The sequence below is a fragment of the Felis catus genome, chromosome A1 (assembly GCF_018350175.1).
Source record: "Felis catus isolate Fca126 chromosome A1, F.catus_Fca126_mat1.0, whole genome shotgun sequence".
Taxonomy (NCBI): domain Eukaryota; kingdom Metazoa; phylum Chordata; class Mammalia; order Carnivora; family Felidae; genus Felis; species Felis catus.
In genome coordinates, this window is record NC_058368.1 from 19,772,182 (window position 1) to 19,798,030 (window position 25,849).

Below are 25,849 nucleotides of genomic sequence, written 5' to 3' on the forward strand. Positions count from 1 at the left end.
TTTGAAAGGCATTACATTGTGGATAATAGCAACTACTCTCTTGAAATGAGATTGGGGTGAGGGCGTGGAAAGAAGTTGGGAAATTGCTTTTGTCTTTTTAAAGTGTTGCTTTTCTAAGTCTTGCACCCTGCAAAGAAATAAATTAGAAGAATATACACTGTCAGAGGGAAAGTTCACCCCGCATAATTCTAGGGAAATGAGAAAATGGTTAACTTCAAAGTCCTTGTCAAAGGGGATATTCAGTAAACAGATCAGTTGTTAAGATGCTCAAAGATGAAAAAAGAAAACTCATAAAGAAAGAATCCTATGATAAAACTTAAATGTATGCTTAAAAATGACAAAGTATATATTTATATCTGGAGAATGGTTAAAAGCACAAAAATAGTTATTTCTGACATTTCTATTAATATCAAACTAAAAAGACTCTGACTTCATCAAGTACCATTTCTCACACGTTAGCCACCGTTCTCTAACATAAAGCACATGAGTTTTCTATGCTCCTAGGGCACTTTAGGGAGTAATCGCCTGAAAATAGACGGTTCCCTTTTCCCACCTGAACTTTGGTTATGAATGGAGCAACAGATTCAAAGCCTGAACAGCTTAGCCTCGGTCGAAATTCTTATGAAATCTCTATTGCATGAATGTTACATGCCAATTTGTGAGGGGTACAAAAAATGGAATTTCCTTTTGTACGGAAAAAATTTCTTTAAGGTTTATTTGGTTTTGAGAGACAGAGAGAGACAGAACCTGAGTGGGGAAGGGGCAGAGAGAGAGGGAGACACAGAGTCTGAAGCAGGCTCCAGGCTCTGAGCTGTCAGCACAGAGCCGGACACGGGGCGTGAACCCATAAACCGTGAGATCACGACCTGAGCCAAAGTCGGACACTCAACCGACTGAGCCACCTAGGTGCCCCCGAAAATTTTTTATTCTCTGACATAACGTCTTATTTCACAGTTTAATCATAAAATAAAGCAGAAATGAGCAGAAGGGGAGGCTGAGGCATTCCTCGGCAGACCCAGAACCGCACAGTCCAGCCCAGCGGCCATGGAGTGGTCCTGTGACCTGCTGTGACACGTACCTCCTGCCTCTCCACGTCCATGTTCCAGACCACAATCCCACCGTCACCACCGCAGGAGATGAGCTGCCGTGTGTGCTGCGCATAGGAAAGGGCCTGGACTTTGTCACTGCAAAAGAAAGCAAAAGTCAGTGACAGTTCTGGAGAGCAAATGAAAGCCCTAAAGGCAGGAAGCCCAGCAAAGTCAATCAGTGCGCATGCTCACCCTTGAGCCCCAAGCACAGGTCTTAGAAATCAGATGGAATCAAAATGTTTAAGATGCTGAGGCCCAGGAAGAGAGAGTTTTTGTCAGTTACCAACACTTAAGGGAAAAAGCTGATTGTTGAACTCAGTGTAAGATAGTAGTATCCCTTTCCTTAATTGATTTATTACATATAAAATCTGTGGCACATGTCTGTGCTGTATTTGTTCTAAAGTCATGATTTTACCTTTTAAAAAAAATTTTACTTTAGAGAGTGCGTGAGGCGGGGAGAAGGACAGAGGGAGAGAGGGAGAGAGAGAGAGAGAGAGAGAGAGAGAGAGAGAGAGAGACAGAGACAGAGAATCTTCAGTAGGCTCCACGCTCAGTGTGGAGCTGGACACAGGGCTCAATCCCACCACCCTGGGATCACAACCTGAGCTGACATCAAGAGTTGGATGTTCAACTGACTGAGCTACCCAGGTGCCCCTGATTTTACCTTTTATAAGAAAAGTATCCTTTTTTTAATGTTGATTTTTGAAGGAGAGAGACATAGAGTGCAAGTGTGGGAGGGGCAGAGAGAGAGGGAGACACAGAATCTGAAGCAGGCCCCAGGCTCCCAGCAGAGAGCCCAGTGTAGGGCTTGAACTCATGAACTGTGAGATCATGACCCAAGCCAGAGTTGGATGCATAACCGACTAAGTCACCCAGGCACCCCCCCAAAAGTATCCTTTAAGAGTACTGGAGGTCATTCATCGGAATGCCCACTGCATTCCTGCCAGATCGAGGTAAACCATGTTGCCTGAGGTGTGAGGCACATCATGGTGGCTTAAGCCAAAGGGTGCCATTTCTTGGCTTCCAGAGTGAAACCAAAGCAGCAATAGACTTGAGTTTTGCTGATTCTCTATTTTCTCTAGTTTTCATTTCCTCTCTACTCATTTTGTGTTTTATTTTTCTTTCTAGTTCATACATGGCTGATGAATTATTCCTTCTTGGGGAAAGCCAAGACCAGTTCCGTGGTCTGACAATTTGAGCATCACTAACAAAAAGTTATATACATTATTCTCCATTGGGTGAGGGAATAGGAAACTGGCTTCTTGGTTGTTTCTGATTATGTTTCTATGTTGAGCTCAAATCAATTAAGGATTCTGTGCCCACTGGGAAGGAGAACAACTCCTTGAAATCTGGACTGGGGTTTTTTTTTTGTGTGCTTTCGTGTTTCCTTTTGCCCTGCAGCTGAAGTTGTGGAACAGATGCTGTTAAAGCCCCGTGTGTCTGCGTCTACACTTCAGTAAGGCCTGTCCCTCTCGTATATGGAGTGCTATTGTATTTCCAGAGGGTGTCAATAACTTAGATTACAGTATTATTTCTTTTTTCTTGTTTTAATTTCTTTTTTTTTTTAGATTATAGTACTTCTTAAATTATAAGAACTTGTTCTATTTGGCTTATAAAGAGAAACAAATGTTTACAGAAATTCATTCTTCCTAAACTTAACAGAAAAAAAGGAAATTGAGCCTCTAAAACTTTAAGTTTACTAGACTTAAAAATTATTTTACTCTCTCTCTGTCCCAAAAATAAATAAATGCTGGAAAAAGAAAAAAAAAATTAAAAAAAAAAATTATTTTACACAAAATACTAACTCAATAACATTTTAAGAACCTAAGTTCAGAGAATTGAGGCTAATTCTTTGGCAAGTGAGATTAGTATGGTTACATTTTAAAACACAACTAGTCTTTTTCTTATTTATCAGTGTTAAATATAACACAAGTGTACAACTTATTTTAATGGGGTTGATTTCTTATAAGTGTATATAGGATAACTGGTCAAACAAGCGAATATGATGCCTATATAATGCTTAAGACTATTAAAAATATAAATTCGTGTTGAATGCAACTGAATTAATTGTTTTGATAAAGTTTCTCTATAACTAGCAATTATGTGTTATGGCACATCAACTTACAGATAATCCTTAAGACCTTTAGGTAACTTAAAATGGACTACTATTAGGTTGAACTAATTGATAAATAATCGTTGGATACCCACTTAGATAATTTCCAAGTAAGTCAGAATACTGAAACTTTGATTACAAAGCATAATATTAAGCTTATATACACTTCCTTTTTATTTTGTACATCCTAGACAGGCTGCAACTTAGGTGAGTCACCAATGAACACGTCCATGCGTGCCACCTTAAGGAGACATAAAAGTGGCATATGTTCCAAGAGAAATTTCTGTGGTGTGCGCTCCTGAGCTTTGCTGGTCTGCTCGGATGCTTGTATGTGACAGCTTTCAATTATCCACATCCTCCCTCCTCCCAATTTTCTCTAGGAGATATACACTAGTTACTTTGGTTAATTATTATAATTAAAATGGATGGTTGAGACTATGCCAGGGGCAGTAATGGAAACAAGATATGACGATGTGTGGGCTTTTGTTTTTCAAAGAGAAAACAGAACAGTTTTGTCTTAAAGCAATGGTTCTCGAACTTTTTTGTCTCAGGACCCCTTTGCACTCTTAAAACTTACTGGAGGACACCAAAGAGCTTTGGTTTCAATAAGTGATAACTATCAATATTTATTGTATTTGAAGTCAGAATTGAGAATTTAAAAAAATATCGATTCATTTCGAATTAGCAACGAATCCATTCCATCTTAATATAAATAACATATATTTGATGAAAATTAACTGTACTTCCCAAAGTGACAAATTTTGATGACAAAAATGGCACTGTTGAACATTTCTGCAACTCTTTCTAAATAGTATGTGGCTTTACAGGAGCAAGCCAGATAAACATCTCTTTCTGCATTTATTCTGATGCCACTCGTCATGCAGCCTCTGGAAAACTCCATTGTACATTTTTGAGAGAATATGGATGAATAAGGCAGTTCTAAAGTAAAGTATAAATTTGTTCCAGAATATGAGAAAGAAAAATGAAGGATAAAACTTGGAACGTGAATTTTATTTGCTTTGGTTTATAATACTCGAGTCTGAAAAAAGAGCAATAAAATGCATTAAAATCTTGGCGTAGTTCCCTCAGTTTTGATGGCCTGCTTCCTTGCCTTACTGATTAATGCCTTTGACTACAATGCAAAAGGATATTTTTTACCTTCTATAGAATCTGCCTAGCTAGCAAAGATTTTGTGTGTCACCACAATTATTTTCAGAGCTTTATGTTGACTTGGTTAAAGTCCCAGAAACATCTCTGACAACTCTTTTGATTTTGCCTTCCCAGACTGTACCCTGTCTTTTGAAAAAATAAAATAAAAAACTTGGGATACTTTTTATACCTACAGCTATCTTTGAGATTTCCTGGAGGGATCCTTGAGAATTGTAAAGATGTGTTCCTTTGCCTCATGAAAAGAGAGATGCTATAAATAACTGTATTCGTTTGCTGTGTTGCTATTTTAAGAGTTTCATGGGATGAGTTGTCAGATCACAAGAGATGCTCAGTCTTCCCTAGGTCAAGTCAGTATAGATAAGATGTTATTAATATATAAGTATTTCTAAGGTTGCATATTTTATGGGAGGACCCTGGAGATTAATCAGAGCTCTCATTGTCTATAATATGTTTTCCCCTCTGGGGAAATAACGATCAAAACTCTTGGGAAACACTTATGTAGGCTATCTCAATAGAGAATTTTATTCTCCTCCCTTATGATATTATCTGTCACAGTAAAAAAAAAAAAAAACAAAACAAAAACCTAACCATTAAAGTCTCTATAATCTATAGATAACTTTTGTTTCACTCTGATGCTTGCCTGAGGGCTCTGTTATAAGCTACAGTCCGGAAAGGAGAATCTCGAGAGTTTCACAGAAAAGGACGACATGTACCAGGTATTTTAAAATATTGCTATTTCAAAGAACAGAGTCTCGGGCAAAGGTTACAGAGCTGACACGGCTTAGACAATTCGTAAGCTGTGCTAGTGGACGAAGTCTGGATTTCCTTGGATTTCTGGACTCTTTTTAGTCTGGCTGCAGATGGCTTCACGAATGCAGACCACTAAAGCAAGAACCAGCAGAACAAGAATTAATTACACAGGACTGAATGAACTGAAGAGGGACATTTTACCGTGGTTACATGTCTGGAATATTGTTAAATGTTCTTTGGATCTATGAGGCTGCCTTTTCTCTTACTTTTTACCTTACGTCTAACCTACAATCTTGTAAACTCTGCTTTTATAAGCTAAAGAAACATTTAAACATGACATCCAGTTTTCAATGATTCCCCCGGAATTAAAAAAGTAATACTGAATCCCCTTAAATTTAATGGCAATATATTTATTTTGTAGGTTCAGTTAGCCTCCATCCAAAGGATATGACTTGGCAACCAGGTCTTTACCTGGAGTGTCATATTAGAGAACGATGCTCATCGAATCAGATATGACTAGCCACTTGAACTTATGGTGCCAATGCCTACAAAGTCTTCCCAGGAAAACTGGCCTAGTACTGGGTTTGCAGGGTCCTGGCCTTACAGATAGTAAGGAAACTATCAGGCCAGGGACCTGGCAAACGTTGGCAACCTCGAGGAAGTCAACCAAAGCTGTAAATACCACAGGTGAAATATGGTGCAGAATCTTTTGGGCTAGCTTTCCTAATCTTGGTACAGCCAATAACAGAGGCTTTGAAAAGCCCAATCCAAGATTCCTTATAAAAACTTGCAGGCAGAAGTTAATTCTGCAGGCTTGATAGTTATTGTTTAATACTCTTTGGCTCTATTATTTGCAAAGCAAACCAAGAAGACCTATATGGCTAATTAACACTCTCACCGTACAATGTAAATAATTAGGCCAAACCTTATGAGACCAACCTTTTGTGATCGAGAATAATCTTTGAGATTATTATGATTATAGGAGGGGTGGGGGAAGAACTATCAGGCAGACTGTGAAGGAATGAAATGGGCAAAAAGAAATTACTGGTACCTTCAAATGAAATATCAGGTAATACCTAGCATACCTTTTGGGGTTGTCTGATTCTGTAGGGGTCTGCATCTTTCAGTACCATTAACTTTGCTATTTTATAACTCTATAAGTGACACGAACCTGGTATTATTGCAAATGAACCTTTCCAGTGATGATATAACTAATCCCCCTGCCCTCCCCCTCCCACAGAAGAAGCCAATTGTGAATCCACCTACAAATTCATTTCAGTTCTCCATTGTCTATGCATACGTCTGTTCTTTGGGTTTTCCTTTGAACTGGTGTAACATCTTACTAGTCCCTTTAGTAATTAATGACTAATATAAAATTTTCACCGGGTATTTGTTAACAAAAGAGTCAATTGTTTTCTATCTCTCTTGGCTGCTACTTCACACATTTTAAGGTATGGAGCGCCACCATTCTGACATTCAAGGGCAAGAAGGAAAATCTATCTACTTGAACAGACTCGTAACCCGGTGATTTGAACTACATTTCATTTGTTAAGGCATCTTGATACACATCAGTGATCTTGTAAAACCAAAATAAGCTACAGAAGGAACTGCTTTGCCACTCATAGCTGGCAGCAACATTCAGCAACCAATACATAATTTATGGGACTCCAATACTGTTAATATTCCAACACAGATGAGTGGAACACAGTGATGAATGCTGGATTCCAAGCTTTGTCATAAAGCTGCTCAGGGACTTCTTGATTTAAGGATTCACAATCTAACCACCTTGCAGTTAAAAACGAGGTAAGGGAACATCCCCAGGTTCACAGATTGAGGGTTATAAAGAACAAAAGATACCTTCTTCTTACATTCATGTTTCATCTGACATCAGTGTAGCATTTATACTGGAAAGCATTTCAAAACTGGTTATCATTCCACGGGTGAGAGCTCCAAGTACTGCATTGCAAATGCTCTTACCGGTGCACAAAAGCCTCACTTTTCGCAACTACCAGGATCTGCCAGCTACAAAGACTACACTTACTGGCAATGGCCTCATTTCCCTTCTCACCAGCCCTAGAGGGAACACAGGCCTTAGTAGGCCTAGCTACATAATTTGGGGGGTGGGGGGGGGAGCGTCATGCACAATGAAAATGCAGGGCCCCTTGCTAAAAATGTACTAACAATGACAAGATGGTGACAGCAGGACATTAACCCAAGCATGGGGCCCATCCAAGCATGGGGCCCTGTGTGACTGCACAGGTAGTATGCCCCTGAGGCCAGTGCTGCGTCTGATGCTTGTTAAGGAAAAAGGGTAGAGAAGCCTTTATTCTTTTTATTGAAACAGATTTTCAGACATAAGGTAACATCTGCTCAAATGTCAACTTAGGTCCTCTTCTACATCCTAAGAGTAGTACAGCAGCTTTCATTTCTTTGATGAAAAGTCCTAGATTACTTGGTGAAAATCTAATCAGTCATGCACCTGCTCCCAGAGAACTCGCTCTCTTATATTCAGAGCCCCCATATTCATAAGTCTCCCAAACCTCCAAGGACCAGAGAAGGCTCGTGAGTAATCCACACATGTGAGGTCCCCCAGATAACAGATACTTGGGGCCATCTCACACCAAAGGGACCCTGGATGGATCTGCCTCCCTGGGAATCCTTGGATCACAGCCAGCCTGAACCTGAACATAGGATCCTACTGGGAGTGCTGGTTCGAGATTGGCAACATTTGGCTGTTTACCGGCTAAGACGGAAGATCAGAGCAGCCGCTGCCCTTCCATGCGCCTGCAAGTTCCTGAAAACACTGTATTGAGTTCATGCAGTTCTGTTTTGGGTAACCTCCTGATCCTCAGAACAATGAGAACACATTCATCTCCTAAGATCCAAATCAACAGTGACTCCCTCCACTGAGGCTTCCCATTTTTCAGTACAACTGGCAAACTGTCCCACCTCGTCCCCATTCTCATGCCTCTATAGCACCATTTAGGCAGTGGCTGTTGCCATAGTGCCCTTCATATCCGAAGTGTCTGCTATAAAGTCTGGTATATAGACAGAGATCAGTAAACTTCTGTTGAGTGTAATATAGATTGAGGGAGTAGGTACATGTGGCTATACTTCCACTTAAAATGCTATGTTCAGAGAGAAAGACAAATCCTATCCAAAAGCTTGACTTACAAATTACTATAATTTTTATTAACAAGAATATTCTTAACACCTGTCACTTACTGTCCCTTACTCTTGTGCTGATTATTTTACATGCATTATATCATTTATGGTTCTTGACAACCTTTGAGGGTTTTCCTTTCCGATATTATCCTTACTTTAGAGATGAGGAAACTGAGGATCGGAGAGATAGAGAGCCCTGCTTAGAGCCAGAAGGGCTGGCTCAAAAACAGCCTGGCCTGATCCAGAGGCCAGCAATTAATGACCACACCACGGAGCACCACCCCTCGGATAAGATTCCACTCTCCGTGAAAACCCTAATTTTGAATTCTTTGACCTATTATGCATTAGCTAAGTGAGAAATAGAAAAAAATCTCTTCCTCTGTATCCTAATAATTCTCCAGTGATACAATGAGAAATGCTCCTAAATCTGAGATTGGCAAAGAGAGAAACCTTGCTCTCTTGACCCTTGCTCTCCTTCCCCAAACCCAGGAAAGGATGAATGTGAGAATTCTACTTCCTTTCCTAACTTGACAGGCAATTTACCTGATAAAGAGGGAAAGGTACAAATTCTCCCGATGGATATTTATCGACGAATCGCCCCTTTCTTTTTAAAAAAATTTTTTTTTAATGTTCATTTATTTTTGACAGACAGACACAGAGTGTGAGCGGGGTAGAAGCAGAGAGAGACACACAGAATCTGAAGCAGGCTCCAGGCTCTGAGCTGTCAGCACAGAGACTGATGCGGGGCTCGAACTCATGAACTGTGACATCATGATCTGAGCCGGAGGCTTAACTGACTGAGCCACCCAGATGCCCCACTGACTAGTCCCTTTCTTTACCAAAAGGCTTTGAAGATGCTTGTAACAAAAGTCTTATACATGCTAAGAGTCGGAAGAGAAAAACCAAGAGCTGGGACTATGGAAAAAGGAAGCAAATACACAGGCCATGTGTGCCAACAGCCGGGGCTGTGACCACGTCCCCCGTAACCGAAGATCCCAGTCTTGGTGGAGGGTTCCATCCCAAAAAGTTCATCTGTGCTTTAAATTGAGTTACCGTTAAACTAAATTGCCACAAAGTCTTAAAAGCCTGAGAAAAATACTGCTAGAAAGGAAAATTATGGTCATAAAGTTGGTCATGAAATGACAGGTATTATCTAAGAATAAAAAAGGATCTAAAAAGCCCAAGTATCGTTATTAGCTTTGACACGGTGGGCATGGGACAATAAATGTCCAGGCTTATGCTTCTATAATATCCATCCAACTGGTAATGGATACTTCAGAAACATAACTGGTCCCTGAAACTGGAACCTTTTCTTTGCCTTTCCTTCCACAGAGCTAGCACACAATCATGGTCCACTTGCTACAGGGAATAAAAATACCAAAATGTTTCAAATGCAGAGAATATTGTATAGAAGTATACTTTCTTAGCTTTTTTCCCTTGGACTTGGAAACATTTCAGTTACTCTAGTGCTAAAGCTCTCTCTGCTTTGATGGGTTTTTCACACACCAGATCAAATTAGTAGCACAAATGTCTTATTTCTGCTGAAGGATGGAATGAAGCCACAGGACCCAGGGCAGAAGACCCGTAAAGCTGCCCCTTACATCGGGGTCGGATATTCCCACAAAAGGGGAAGGTGGTCTTTCCACTCCTCTGGGGCTCTCTGGTCCGGTCGGCTCTGCCCAGTTCCCAAGCTCACCAACTCGGTGCCTGATTTGGAACTCTGACCACCCAGAGTCTCCCTGAGGGGAAGGTGGGAACATAAGGAATTGTAGGACAGCTAGGGGCAGCCTCGGGCCCCACGAAGAAACTCTTTGGCCTCTAGAGTGGAAAAGAGACCAAAAAAACATCATGGAGCACAGAAGGGGCCATCTGTTAGTCAATGCTCATTTCTCTGCCCCAGTACCTAGTATAGTGCAGGATGCAAAGAAGGCTCTAAGTAGCTTTCTTGGACTGAAAGAAGGTTTGGGAGACCCAAGCTACCAGCTGGAGGCTTTGAGGGTGGTAGCTCCATAGTCTCATCTAAAAAATGACATCGGGCTTCCCTCTTACATATCCAGGGTTCTTGGAAGATTACACTGAGGTCCCTGTGTGTTTCAGAAGCTCTCTGGCAAAATACTAAGCTCCATTCAAAGACAAGAATCACTGAACACCAATCCAGTAGCCAATTTTCAGGACAAAGCAATGGTGGCCATGTGGCGCTATGCTCCCCTTCCTGCCTGCTGCCCTGGCCCCTTTCCTTCCGCCACCTTCTGTGAGTCCCAACCTCCCACTTCCAGCAGCTCTGGTGTCTTCCCCGTCCTCACCTCGGGCACTCAAACCCAGGGTTAACACCAACTGATGCTGAGGAAGTTCATCTCTCCCAGCTGTGTGACACCAGGCGGCCCCTCCCAGGCTAAGGCCCGATGATGGTGACCACAGAGTTCACGTCATTCCTTTCTCAGCTTGAGATAAATAAAGCCCCAGGCAAAGGCCTACGGCCATTATTCCTGTTTAACGCCAGGGCTGACCAGTGGCTCCTGGTCTCACCAGCCTGCTGGCCCACTAGGGTCTAAGGGTACAGAGTAACAGGATGGACTCCCAAGTATGGTCTGTTCCATTTTCTAAAAGGTCAGGTCTGCATTCCTTAGAAACAACAATACCTATTAGCCCAGGTTCCATTTTTCTGGGACTGAGACACTGTATCTCAACTTCATAGCTTTTCCTTTCTTACCAAACTCTAGGCGCAAGTTTTCTAGAACAGTTTGCACGAGGGCACTCGGCACCCAGTGATGTCATACTTTACCGCCCTGAGGATGGGTCATGCAAGATTGCCTGCAGTCTTTATTAACCACGGTGCAAAAATGAAGCTAGTTATGAGTTCATCTGAGTGAGACCAACAAATATTACTGCTCTTCATTCACAACTGGCATTTTATTTCTCTGAGACAGCCTGAGGTGGCAGAATTACCTGGCAGAGTGGATAATAACTGAGCGTTACTAAACAGGACTGTGTCTGCCTTCTCCTTTTCTTCACTTACACGGATGATGTCAACTCCTTTCATATGATACTGATGTGTGTCCCCTTGCCATGGAGATAAGCACAAGGGAACGATTCCTCTTAATGAGCTGATGACGAGGTCCGAGTGGCCCCACAAGCCAGACACGGCCCCAGACAATGGGTCTGTTCTCAAATGTGGGAAAGGAGGCCTAACAAGTAGCTCTCTAAGACTAAATTCTAACACTGAAATAATGACTTGTGCAGGGGCCTTCCAAAATTCAATCAGTAATAATCCCAACTGCAAAATTTAACTACTTAGGGGAACATTTTAAAACGAGTGCTTCCGGGCAGATTTACAAAAAGAGCTAATGTTGGTTAACACCAGTCAGTTCCTGGGAGCCCCACTAACATTTGTTTACGGATGTCTAGAGTCGCTGCTAACATCACTGTGGAAACTTTCCAAGTTGAAAACAATTCAGATGAGCTTAGAGCTTTGAAGCAAATCTACGGTTCTTTTCCGCACACGGCCAGTATGTGCCCCCGGGGCCTGTGGGCAGCCATTAGAGTGTGGTCTGAGGGCCACCAGGAGAGCTGCCTGGGAGGCTGCGAACAACAGAGGTGCCTCAGCTCCACGTTGGTGACCGGAATCTCCAAAGACAGGGGCCAGGAATCTACATCAAAAAAAATTCCTTAGTGACTCTCAGCACACGGCAAAGAGTCTGCTCCAAGGAAACGCAAAGCTGCCTTTGCTTTTCCTCTCGGCCCGTGAAATCGTCCCTCAAGGAAGAAGAGGGCCTGACAGGAATCAAAGCGAGTCTTCAATAAATATGTGGTGAAGTACAAAATCTATTGTGTAAGAATATTCTCTCTCCTCTCTTCCTCAAGCTGCCGGGAGTCCTGGCACCACATCTGAGCTCAACTACAGAAATTCTGTAGGCCTCCATGGCTTCTATTTTTAAGCTTTTTTTTTTTTCCTCTCTCTCTCTAATTTTTACTCTTAGGTCTCCCTGGTTCTCACTTTTACCTTTTATTTGTTTGCTGCCATTATTTTACTTCACGGTTTTTGTAGGCACTGTCAAGTCCTCTATGGAATTAAACAAGGTGACGTGTAAATAAATAAACATACTTAGGTACGGATGCAATTCAAAGTGGCCATTAGTTGAGTGCCTGCCGGGTTCCTTCCCATGCGAAGATCCTGCCACAGAGACTGGAGCACACGCCTTTGTTCTAGGCTTTCAGAAGGGAATCTTTTCTCAGAGTTTTTAGTAAAAGCACCAGCAGCCTTACTTGTGTCCTTGGAGCTCGATGGCTGTTCCTTTCCTCCCGCCGATGTCCCACATGATAACGGAGTGATCGGAGCTGCCGGAGAACAACACTCGCTGGACGGGGTCCCAACAGAGAGCAGTCACCCCACCTGAGAGAACAGACACAGCGGGACATTCGTCACCAGGCAACAACAGCATTCACCAATAAATGTGAATGCAAAGGCATTAGGATCTAGTGTAGTTCTTCTGCTTAGAGAACACACAAGTCCCCAAAGAGAAAAAAAACAAACTCCCAGAATAAAAGTCCTGCCCTTTCAGCATTTTTCCCCAAAACTTAATATACCATAAAATCAATTATATAAAAACCAAAGGAAATGAAAAAGGCAATTAATTGACAGACAAGATACGTAATTCGAAGAATGAAAAATATCACACTACTTGGAAGTATTAACCATATTTCCTTGACTTCTGTCTACCTCCCACCCTGACAATAACAGATGAGAAGTAAATGGAGTTTTCAATAGCTTAGTTGGATTCTTTACTCTTTTTAAAAAAATTTTTTTAATATTTATTTTCAAGAGAGAGAGTGAGACAGAACGTGAGCAGGGGAGGGGCAGAGAGAGAGAGGGAGACACAGAATCGGAAGCAGGCTCCAGGCTCTGAGCTGTCGGCACAGAGCCTGACACGGGGTTCGAACCACAAACCGTGAGAACCTGACCCGAGCCAAAGTCGGACACCCAACCGACTGAGCCACCCCGGAGCCCCAGATTCTCCATCCTTCAGCACAGATATAATTAGACTACAACATCGGAATTTAAAATTTATTTCCTCTCTTTGGGAATTTAAATTTACAGATTTGGGGCACATCATGTACATCCCTAAGGGTCAATTTCCTTGACTGTAAATGGGGATAATGGGGTTACATCCGAACATCTGCATGCAACTAATGATAATATCAACCTGGCCATTACCTACTTCATAGGTTGTGGTGATAATGAGGTTGGATCCGTTACATAGGACCCCTCTGTAAACTGTAGCGTGAGGTACACACACGCTGATTATTAGCGTTAGTCTACCGGTGCGGCAATGAAATATTATGACAGATCTTTCTCTGGCAGTCCCCTTATAAATCAAACTCCTGCATGATGAGAACAATATTAACTTTTTCCACGTAATATGGGCACAAAGCCTACAAACACTTAAGAGTGTGAGAAATACTCACTTTTTTACATTATTGAAAAATATTATACTCTGAAAAGAACAGAAAATACCATCTTGTTTCTTCAAATCTGCCTTTTTCTTATTTAGATTATCAATTTGTTCTAACAAAGCGCTGCACTTTAAAAGCTTTTAGGAAAGTTTCTTTCACATAACATTCTCAGAAGGCTGTTGTTGTTGTTTTCTCCCCAAGATCAAAAGGGAAAAAAATCCCACTATTCTGGCTTACGTTTAATAGCTTCTCCCTATACCTGTGTAACATTCTGCTGGCACATATTCCTGCCCACGAAGGAGTAAACACCCCAACCCACCAGTGTACCTGCAGGGCCCCCCCCCCCCCCCCGACACTCCCATCTCCTCCTCCCCCACCGCCACATAACAGCTCGGAGCACGGGGCCAGCAGCAGACAGGCTCTGGGGTTGTCTCTTGAATGAATGAAGGAGCAGATGAATGAAAACACATGAATCTTTTTTTCATCCACCACCCTTGTTACTTGGAACTCCTCTACCAGACTCACTGACCCTTCAGAGTTAAATATTGCTTCTCCTTTTATACAACTCCTCTTGGTTTCCTGCTGTTGAACTCCATGCTTACAGCAGTCCCTCCTTGTCCATGGTTTCACTTCCTGGGGTTTCAGGTACCCGTGGACAACTGTGGTCCGGAAGTAGATGATCGTTCTTCTGCGGGACCCTCGGATGGTGAGCGGTAGCCTAACGCTATGCCATCCATCTCACGTGAAATCACTGCAAAGGCATCTGATCATCTCACCTCGTCACAGGAAGAAGGGGGAAGCACAGTACAAGAAGATGTTTTCAGAGGCAGGCCACGTTCGCATAACTTTCATTACAGTGTATGTAAACACGGTATATCTAGGGTTCAGTAGTATCTGTAGTTTCAGGCATCCACTGCGGGGTCCTGGAACTTGTCCCCCGCAGATTTGGGGGGGCTGCACTGTACATTTTAAATTTAACCATCCTTCAGTAATTTCAGGATATTCCATCCTGCAAAACATGTTATTTATTCCCACACGGTACCCAATGGCTTACTTTGTTAAATACCTGTGGCAGAGTTAGCCAATCGTCCACCTAGATCCATACTTCCCCTTCCATATATGGAGTGCTCCCTGGAAAGCTGCTGTCCTGCAGGGACCGCATTTACGGGGCCCTCTTGCATCTAGGGGGCATGTGACCAGTTCTCAGCAACTGAATCCAGAAAGTAATCTGCGTTCCTTCCAGACCAGAGCAGTCCCTTTTTCACTTTCTCTTTGTACTTCCTCCTTGAGGACTCCAAGACCCCAGGGCATGGAGAAACTACATTCTAGAAGGAGCCAGAGTCCCTGAATCACCACATGGAATAGAGCTGTAAATCCACAACCAGACTGAACCAGAATGAACAAAAACAGAATGAACAAAAACAACCACACTGAGTTGTCACAAGAGTGACAAACTTCTGCTACAGGAAGCCACTGGAATGTTAGAAATTATTTGTTAGAGCCTTTTTTTTTTTTTTTTTTTTTTTTTAAGTAGGCTTCAAACCCAGCATGGAGCCCAGTGTGGGGCTTGAACTAATAACCCTGAGATCAAGACCTGAGCTAAGATCAAGAGTCAGACGCTCAACCAACTGAGCTACCCAGGTGCCTAGCATTAGGTATTATAATGCCATATACTTACTGGGATATGTAATAAGGCTGGTCCAAGAGGAAGGTGAGAGTCCCCAAAAGCTTCATAAATCAGGCAAATAAAAAGAAGTTACTACCTTAGGCTGTTAATCTTGATGCCTTATGTTTCACCAGAATTGGAGAAGACCTCAGGTGGGGAACTATTCCATCAGCCTCCAAAGCAATCCACTATAAACTCTAAATTGTTTTTTTCCAAAGATACCTAAAGTCTAAGCACTTCTGCCACCTCTAATACTACCATCCTTGCATAAGAGCCACTATCAAAATTCTTTCCTAGAAAATTAAAAAGCATGACACATATTTTGTTGGAAAGCCTTCGGGGGAAAAAGACACTCTCATATATCACTGATGAGAACGCAAACCAGTACAATGGGGAAGGCCGTATCCAACAAGCCATACCTGTGCTTAGCTTTTACTCTCACTTTCAGGAGTTTATCGTGAAGATATTGTCCCCATCCCCACCAAGTAATACATAGATACATATGCACAAGGAGAATGCTCATAAAAGAGAGTGGGTGAATTAACTATGGTACATCCACAGAGTATTACGCAGCTATGAGAAAGAATGAACAGAATCATTTACGTGGATAGAAAGTGATTTCCAGGATACACTGTAAAGTGTAAAAGGCAACGTGCCAAAGAACAGCTATATTGTACTACCTTTCGTCTAAGAAAAAAGGGGAAATAAATGAATGAGATGTGTTAACTTCAGCAGGTGCTTGGGCACAGCCATGGAGAAGGGGTGAAGCAGACTGGCACTTTCCTGAGTGTACTTTTTGTTTGGTTCTGGGTTTTGGAATCATATTGTTTCACATACTCAAAAATAGGTAAATAAAATTAACAAGGAGTGTGTTGGCAGGGCAGGGTGTGGACCCCAAATAGAATATAAACAGGAACAAGTGAACCTAACTGTATTACAAATGAATGATACAATAACCACACTAAAGGCGGGAGGGGGCGAGCTGACAAAAGTAACTTTGGAAAATAGTAATTTGACTACAGTCGAAGGCAAAATATAAGATTTGTACACAAATACAGTACTTTAGTTAGTAGGTTTGTACATGAGTTATAGGTTAGCAATTCTGAACCTATTCTGTATTTTAGGATTGAAGAAGTAAATACATCGAGGATAATGAGAGTTGACTTTCTCACTCATAATAGGAGTTACAGTTGGGGGGAGGTTAGAATAAACTCTTTGGTGTTAGAATGGAATTGGAAGTATCCGTATGACATCACATAAAAGTTACAGAAATCCTTACAGATGTGTGAGTGCACACATATTTTCTAGCTCTGTCTATTGAGGGCCCAGAAGCAATGATCCCTCCACCCTGCCATTAACAGTGAGGACACATGGCACCCTGAGTTTGGCTTCTAGAAGTATCCCCTCATACTATCTATTCTTCAATGAAAGAGACGAGGCTGTATGAATGTTAATTCTAGGGCCGAGGCAGGTAGTATACAACATGAGTCAGAAATATCAAGACGTGGTTATCAAAAAGCAAAGGGACAGGTCAAAAGGTCAGAAACACCACCGTGAAGAAGCCAGTGTTCCACTGGTCAAATCTGGGACAATGTGAGCAAGAAAATAAATCAATGGTGGTAATGAATCTTCACACACAGAAATAATTAAGAACTCGTGAGCCCATACTGGTATAAACAATTTAAAAAATAAATAAATAAATGGGGGAGAAATGAAAGCTTTTCCTTACCATAAAATTCCAACCAAAAAGTGTCGAAGAGAAAAGGACTAGAAAAAGCACAATCTAGCAAGCACCACAGTCGTGACTGTTTCTGGTAAGAGTCATCAGTGGATAGTAAAATTACTGGGCAGAAATATGATGAGAAATAGTATTTACACGGCTTCAAAATATTTCCTCCTAAAATAGTTATGAATTACAAAGGGTGACTACGGTGGGGAAACTTGGCACACACTACCTTAACCAAATAATCTAAGTTAACATCACCAGAAAGAGGACAAATCAACATCATGCGCCTCTTGATACGATCCACTGTGAAGGACATAACATCACTTCCATGGTATTCACATAAAAAATGCATAACCTGAATTTAACCACGAGGAAACATCAAATGGAGGGACATTCTACAAGGGAGGGACATTCTGGCTAGAATGCCAAGAATGACCTCAAAATCCCAAGGTCATGACAGAAAAAGGAAGACTCAGAACTGTTCCGTGTTCAAGGGAACTAAAGAGACATTATAAGGAAATGCAGCATGTGGTCCTGATCAGACTGTGAACCAGGAAAAGGCAATTAGTGGGATAACTGGAGAGACGTGAGTAAGGTCTGTAGATTAGGGAACAGGACTCTGTCAACGTTGACTTCCTGATTTTGGTATCTGTGCTGTAGTTTTCAAAGATGTTAACATCCGTGGAATCTGGGTGAAGGATGTACAGAACTCTCTGCACTGTTCTGCAGCTTCTTTAAAGTCTGAAATAATTTCCAAATGAAAAGTTAAAATAAAAAAGCCCCAAACTATAAGACTGTGTGAACGGCCTCCTACACAGGTTCCTCGCTTCTACTCCTGTTTCTGTAGTCTGCTCTCCACACAGCAGCTGAAGCGACCACCGAAGAACACAGAGCAGATTACGACACCCCTTGCTCTAATCCCTCCAATGGTTCCCCATCCCGCTCAGAGCAAAATGCAAAGTTCCTCTCCGTGGCCTTTCAAGACCCTGTGCGATCCAGCTCCTGCCCCTACTGTGAAGCTTCCCCCGCAGCCCCCCACCGCCTCTGCTCTAATCACGCTGGATGCCCCTTCATCAGGCTAGGTTCATTCCCACTTCTAGCTCTTTGCACTTTGTTGCCTCTGCCTGGGATTCTCTTCCTCCAGATTATCACTGGTGCATGCCCTCACTTCACAAAGATCCCTGTTCAGATGCCACCTCTTTACAGAGACCGTCCTTGGCCACTCTTACCACTCTCCTCTTTATGGTTTTATTTTTTTCTTCAGAACACATAGTTATTGTCTACTGCCCCCACAGAATATAAGCTCTTGGAGGGCCAGGGTTTGGCTTGTTCACCACAGTGTCTCTAGGATCTAGAATTCTGTTCAGCTTACGGGAGACACTCAATAAACACAGACAAGTGAGCAAATGATTGAAGTAAGTACATGAATGTTCTTTGCCTTGTTCCTAGCACCTGGAACAGGCACGTGGCATCTCTTTTCCTAGTTGACCAATGTTGTCTGTGGGACAGCCTTTATTCTACTCCTCACATCTTTTAGGTCAGCGAATGCTCATCTCAAGGAGACGCTCTGGAGATGGCCTCACTTGACTGGTTAAGCCACTGGGGACAGAAAAGGGAATGATGACTAATGTATTTTTTCCTTTCCTTAGTTTGTGTTTGTGTCCCCCCCCACCCGCCCCCGCCCCAGATTCCTACGTTGTAACCTAATCCTCAATATTCTGAGGTGATTAAGTCATAAGGGTGTAGCCCCCATGACTGAGGTTGGTGCCCTTATGAAAGTGATCCCAGAGAGCTCCTCAGTCCCTCCTGTCACGTGAGCTTACAGTGAGAAAGCAGCCATCTATAAACCAGGAAGTGGTCTCACTAGACATTCAATCAGCCAGCGCCTTGATCTTGGACTTCCCAGTTTCCAGAACAAATATCTGTTGTTTCTAACCCACTCAGCCTATGGTAGCCTGTTAGGGCAGCCTGAATAGACTAAGACAACATATTAAGTGGGTAGGTTCTTTAAAGCATCATATGAGATTTAAATAATGGTGGCACTAGTAAAAAGAATAGTTAGAAAGGCTTATTTGACATAATTAAAGACTTAATTGGGTGGGCTGTTCATCCTGTCAGAATAAACATGGAAAATCTTAAAAAAGGCTTACCATGTGCCAAGTGATGGATCCCTCTCAACTCCCTACCAGTACACACCCACATCTATAAGCACAGCACCATGAGAAGCAGGCCTTCTTTGTTGGTGACTATGGGATGAGGATGGTTTATGGTGAAGCAATAGGAAGCTTAGATGTGGTTAGTATAAGTGCACAGGCTCTGGAACCAGATCCTAGGCTCAACTCCTACTAGGTAAGTGACTTTGGGCAAATTATTTAATGTCTTTGTGCCTCAGAAACCTCATCTGTACAACAGGGATGACAATAATTTTGTCGAGATTAAATGAGTTAATATACACATCAACATACAGAATAGTGCCTAGCACATGGGGAGCGCTCAGTAAATGTTAGCTATAATTGTAGTGCAGGAGACCCCATCTATACCATCTGTGACAGTGTCCTCTGTTTAGTCAGCCTTGAGGCAGTCATCAGCCTGTTCCCAAACTATCCCAGCCATCAGGAGATCAATTCAAGTTTTAAAAACAAGACCAATCTCTAGTTTTTTCCACATTACATCAGGCTGTAAGGGGCCAGAGCCGGGAAGGGGAGTTCCTGGTAACCCAGAGTCAGGAAGAGAAAAATCAATGCCAGGTTCAAGAAAGTCAAAGTCAGGGTATATTTATCACCCCCTAGGGCTCAGAGTATTACACCACCCTTCAGTAAGAGTGGAAAAGATGGAAGAAAAATCTTCAAGACGGGAAGTAGGATGGGGCTGGGAGAAAAACAAATAAATTTTGAGGTCCCTCCCAGCTCTACGTACATGTCCTAACAATGGGGTCTCGTGGATGTTGGCTTATAAATTGCAAACCACAATTTCAAACCAGTGCACTCACAGCACTCATTTCAAACCAATGCAACCAGCATCAACTGAGCATCTTCTACACGGCAGATACCATGCTAGGCTCTGAGGATATAATGAAATCAAGAAGTCTCAGACCTACTGGACCAACACAAACACAGCAGAAGATGATGGGATTCATTCTGAGAAGAAGGGCATGCATGCTCTGTTTGGTGAAACCATTCTCTCATGGGACCTGTGGCTACTCCTCTGCCTGGAGGGCCCATCAGACCTTTCATCACCCTAAGTAAACTCTCTCTTCAAGGTGCAGTTCAGGTGACTTCTGCAGGAAGCCTTCCTCATCGCTCTCCATCTATGCGAGGTCCCCACCTCTGGGTGTGGTTTCTAGCCCTATACTCACCCACCACATTGAACCTTGTCAGATTATAAATCTGTCCCCGCGGTAAATTTTAGGCTCTGTATCTTTGTATTCAAGCATAGTGCGCGATGCCTGGTTCACAGTAGGTGCTTAATAAATGGGTAAGCACCTGGCCGGTTGAATCGGATGGCAGAGAGGAGTGAGAGACAATGAACAAAACCAGTAAGCCATCACTACAGAGGTGCCCTGCAGGGCTTTGGGGTAGGGGTCGGTTGGGGAGGCAGCACGCTAAGTCACAGGGGGGCACAGAAGGGTGGAGAGGAGAGCTGCTGACCTACTGGCCTCTTCCTTCCCAGCAGTCTTCCCAGCAGACAGCTTCCTGACGAACAGTCCTTCCTCCAGATGCGTCCCGCAGCACAGAAAGGCAACAGCTGTTAGAGAGCCTGCCTTCCAGAACAGTGCAGACACGCACCTGTGCGCAGTCCACACCCAGGGCACCTTCCTCACCTTCCATATCTAGGTCGGAGTGCAAGGGCCGGGGGCCACAGCAACTGTGGGTTTCCCGGGTTTATGATATTTGAAATGACAGACATCATTTCGTCTGACTTCGCTTCAGACTCCATCTTTCTGCCCCCTCATTTCATGGTGTGTTTCTCCCTGCCTGTGACCTTCACAATATATGGCCGACAGAGCAATTTCTATCATAAATGAATTTATTCTCAAAAATAAAGGTTTTTGTCATAAAATTTATCTATACTATTACATTTTCTCATAAACATAGGTTTTAATGGTTGCATAATACCCCACACAGGGATGTGCCTTATTTCACTTACCATTACATTTTTCTCAACTTTTAACTATTCTAAATTTCGCCAAGCTGAAAATTTTTATTTGTAAAACTTTGTTCATGTTTCTACTGAGTTAGAAGAGATTCCCAAACATGAAACTGGATCAAAGAGTATCAGCATTTTTAGAAATTTAATACGTGTTACCAAAATGCACAGCCCAACTAATTTCTAAGAGACTTTTACAACAGATCTTGCAAAAGCTACAGACTACACGGAGTGCTGCAAAGTCAGAGCTGGAAACTGCCAGATCTGTCTTTACGAGTGCGATATGGCACCTCGCCCGGAACGTTCCAGCCTACCCTGCAGGGTAAGGAAGGGGAACAGCCTCCCTGTAACTACACAAGAGCCACCTGAGTCTCCAACCGCAAGGCCTCTTGAATAAAATATCTGACCTTTCACTTACTACATTCTGCAGTTACTCGGGCTGAAGCGAAGGATGTTTCTGTAAAGCTGAATGTGCTCTACCTCTTAGACTATGCTTTCCTCCTGACATCCACAAAAGGACATCCAGCTGTCCCCTTGCCACCACTCCTGGGGCGTCCCTGTCATCAGAATACTCCACCACCCTTCAGCCAGAGTGGAAAAAATGGAAGGAAGATGTTCAGCTCCAAGCACGGTGCTCTCTCCTCAAACTGCTCTAAACTCTAGCATTCCTGTTTCAGCAAATGGCATCACCATCCACCCAAATGCTCCAGATGGAAACCTGGGAGCCACTCCCACCCCAAATGCCAAGTGCTGCGGACTCCCAATCTCCTAAAACAATCTTGAATCCCTCCTCTTCTCCCCACACCCTCCACCACCTCCCAGTCCAAACAGGTGGGACTCCAACCCTAGCCTTCCTTCCAAATGGTTTTGGCACATCCATTCTCACCCCCGCCCAACCACCGCCACTGCTGCCACAGGGATTTCCTAAAATGGAAACCATGCTACCACCCTGCTTACTTCATCACTGGTTTCCCACTGCCTGAGAACATTGTCCGAAGTTGTTGATATCGCCTGCACGTTCAACCTGTACTCTGCGCCCCTGACTCTCCACACCGCCCGTGCGACTCCATACGTTGTTCACGCTTTCCCACTCTGGGCTTTGCATGCGCTTCACACGCCTGGAGCCTAGAATGGTCTCACCACCTGGATGACAACTCTTTCTCCTTATGGTATCATTTATTCATTTTTTAAGATTTTTATTTATTCATTTTTTATTTTTGAGAGAGAGGGGGGCAAGTGAGCAAGGGGCAGAGAAAGAGAGAGAGAGAGAGAGAGAGAGAGAGAGAACCTGGCTCACCCGGGGCTTGTGTTTCACCCAAAGCAGGGCTCGTGCTCAACCAAGGTGGGGCTCCTGTTCCCCCACTATGGGGCTCATGCTCACCCGATGAGGGGCTCAAGCTCACCTGAAGCGGGATTCGAGCTCACCCAAAGTGGGGTTCGAGCTCACCCAAAGCGGGGCTCAAACTCATGAACCATGAGATCATGACCTGATCCGGAGTCATGCCTAACGACTGAGCTACCCAGGCACCCTCCTTACGGATCCTTTAAACACGACTTCCTCGGCAGTCTCCCCTTAGCTCTCTGGATAGGGGGGTCCCTCTTGTTATTTACTCCCAATGCAAGTGCTATGAGTGGCACTGGGGGCTCACAGTACTTGCGGCACTCATAACATCCTGATGGACTACCTGAATTTATCGCTTTAACGACTGGATTCCATGACTAGAAGTTGAATAAGCAAGCATTATTTGTCTGATTCACCCCTATACCCCAGCCCTCATCATGCAGAGAGCTAATAATCTGGCTGACTCGATGAAAATCCGTGTCTGCTGGATGTGGAAGTCTTCACTGTAAACGAAAATCAAGTTTTCAACTTAACGATCTGAACCTGCATGTTGGCACTGAACCATGCCTCTCCACGTTTTCATTATTTTGGTTATAGTTATACTGTTACTTTCAATAATTCCCCTAACAGTTAACAAATTTATTTAATTTATTCAATGTATTTAATTTTTTGTTAAGTAGTATGCTTTGGCAATTTATGTTTGGCCCCTCCTATTTCCAATATGTTCATACTAACCAAAATAATTCTTAGAAGGAAAAGAAAAAAAAACGAATTTATTGATACTATGAATTTCCAGTGGTTAAAATCTCATTTTTCCCCTCTGTGTTCAAGTCAGTGTATGACTTTTTGGTAGAAACACATTCTAATTTCTGCATAAATAGCAAAGATCTATGTTACTTGGCATTTACTTCCAGAAATAAAACCAGCAGAGGGAGCAAAGGAACATAAAACTAGTTTCCTAGGTCCCCGCGGATTAGTAAATGCTGTGCTGGCCTCCGGGTATGACTATTAGGCCAATTCCATCACTACCCCACATTTTTATATGACTTTCTGTACTATAATACAGAGTGATGGGTGAATGGCTATAACTCTGTATTACAGACCAAAGACGGTCTGCTTCTGAGTTTGGATCTGGACTGATAAGACCCCTGAGACCATTCTTCAATGTATCTGGGTTAATCCTAAAGTCTTTGTTTTGGGGGTGAGGGAATGAGGAGATTAACTAATCCATATAAACCCCTTTTTCCAGAGTTGTGTCTGGCTGAGTTTGGGACTTCCCAGGGCCCAGAACGGGCTTACTGCATAGGAAGAGCTCGACAATACGCTTGCATCATCATGGAATCTCTTAGACATCCCTGCTCTGGCTACAAATGAATGAGATGTGCTGTAGCCGGAGCGGACTGACGACTGTCTAGGGATAATAACAATACGTTGAATATGTGACCTGCAACATTTGCCTTCATGTTAGTTAGTAACTTTCCTGGGCCACGTCCAGTCCTCAAAGATATTTCATGGTAAAGTCATATGAGAATGCTCTAAACTCTTTGAGAAAGATAAGGCATAATGCCAAGGTAACATTCTGTACTAGAACTAACCCGGAAGACAGGAAACCCACGGGCCACATCCGGCTCCCCACACACCAGTAAGCAGCAGCTACTTACCCCTTTTCTGGCCTGGAGGCAGCCACGGAGAACTCAGAGCACAGTTATCAGCCGTACAGTGAAGGGCTGAGTACCAAAGAGCCAGGCTGCAAGCCACCTCGGCCTGAACCAGGTCTGGGAACTACGCAGTGTGGTCACCAGGCCCGCTGAGCTCACCACCTGAACTTCACCTTCGGCCCACCCACTCTTGGCTTTCCCATCACTCCTGCCACATTCTGAGGGACAGTTTCCTACCATTCTGCTGCCAGAACAATCTTTTAACTTCTGACCAGGCTCACGTCCTTGCTTAAAACTCTCATGGTTTCTCACTGCCGTCAGGCTAGTGCCTCGGTGATCCGAACGGACGCTCGCTTCCTTTCTGGCTGCCTGCCTCCTGCTAGTTGGTGTGCCCACCAACGGCAGTTACTAGAGTTCCCAAGACAGCACGCTCTCGCAAATCTCCATGCCTTGGACTTCGCTGGTTTTCTCTGCCTAGAGTGTCCTTCTCACTTCTTTTTCATGAACTCAACGCTTACTCCTTCCCCAAGATCTTAGGTCAGGCAACACCTCCCCCGGGAAGACCTTCCTGACAGACTCCCACTCCTGTCCGAGTGACGTGGCCACTCTGTGTTCTTTGAAGTGCCCAGTGCCCGCCTCCCCCTGACCCCGCCACCAAGCGCTGTGACCACTGTTTAGCGCCCACGTCCCTCACTGTGTAAAAAACGTGAGGAGAGGACTGTACCTTTTATGTCTATGACGGGGGTAGTGGCTGAGATCGACCAGGGAGAGCGCGCAGTGTAAAGAGACCAGGGTCCGGGGCAGAACTCACAAAAAAGATCACTAAGGAGAGGAGAAAGACAAGCCAGAGAAGCAGAGGAAAACCGGGTGCTAACGCGTCACAGGAGCCCAAGGAGGGCGGCCACAGGCAAGAAGGGCCACAATGTAAAGCGCTGCCGACAGGTTCAGGGTGCCATGGTCCAAAACACGTCCCCTGGATTCAGCAGCCAGCAGGTCACCGGCCACCTTGGGGACAGGAGCGTCAGAGGAGCGAGAGATGGAGCCAAACTGCAGGTGGATGGAAGGGGAAGGAGAGGTGAAGGACTGGAAGCGGCTGGAAGACGATATTCTTTGAAGACACCCCGCCGTCCGCTACAACAGAAAGACATCACGCCGAGTGAAAGAAGCCGGTCACCAAACAACGCCTGGTGTACGAGTCCCCTCTGCGAGGGACCCAGAGCAGGCACACTCAGAGACAGAGAGCGGGACGGTGGCTGCCAGGGGCTGGGGGAGGGGCAATGACGGGTGCGCGGTCAGTGGGGTCAGAGTTTCAGTTTTACGAGACAGGGCATGTTGTGTGGACGGATGGTGGTGATATGAATGTCCTCAACGTCACTGTGCTGTATTCTTAAGAGTGATTAAAATGGTGAATTTTAGATGAGGTACAGTTCACCGTAATTTAGAAAAAGGAAAAAGAAGCGCTGCTGTTAAGAGAGTAGGACGGACGTTGCTACAACAGGATACGGGGTCGAGAGGGTTTTGTTTGTCCAACAGAAAGGCAAGACACTTGAGCATGTTAATAAATTGAGAAGGGT

General features: G+C 43.7%; 1 protein-coding gene across 2 annotated transcripts in view; it reads right to left on the reverse strand.

The window, feature by feature from the left end:
- The window catches only part of WDFY2 (WD repeat and FYVE domain containing 2), a 184,720-nt gene that overhangs the window by 14,169 nt on the left and 144,702 nt on the right, over window positions 1-25,849 (reverse strand). For both annotated transcript variants that reach the window (XM_045052567.1, XM_045052569.1), the window contains exons 7-8: window positions 12,550-12,676; window positions 1,079-1,184 (exon numbers count right to left, since the gene is read on the reverse strand). In XM_045052567.1, coding sequence (XP_044908502.1) covers window positions 1,079-1,184; window positions 12,550-12,676 — 233 coding nt within the window. The remainder of the gene's footprint in view (window positions 1-1,078; window positions 1,185-12,549; window positions 12,677-25,849) is intronic.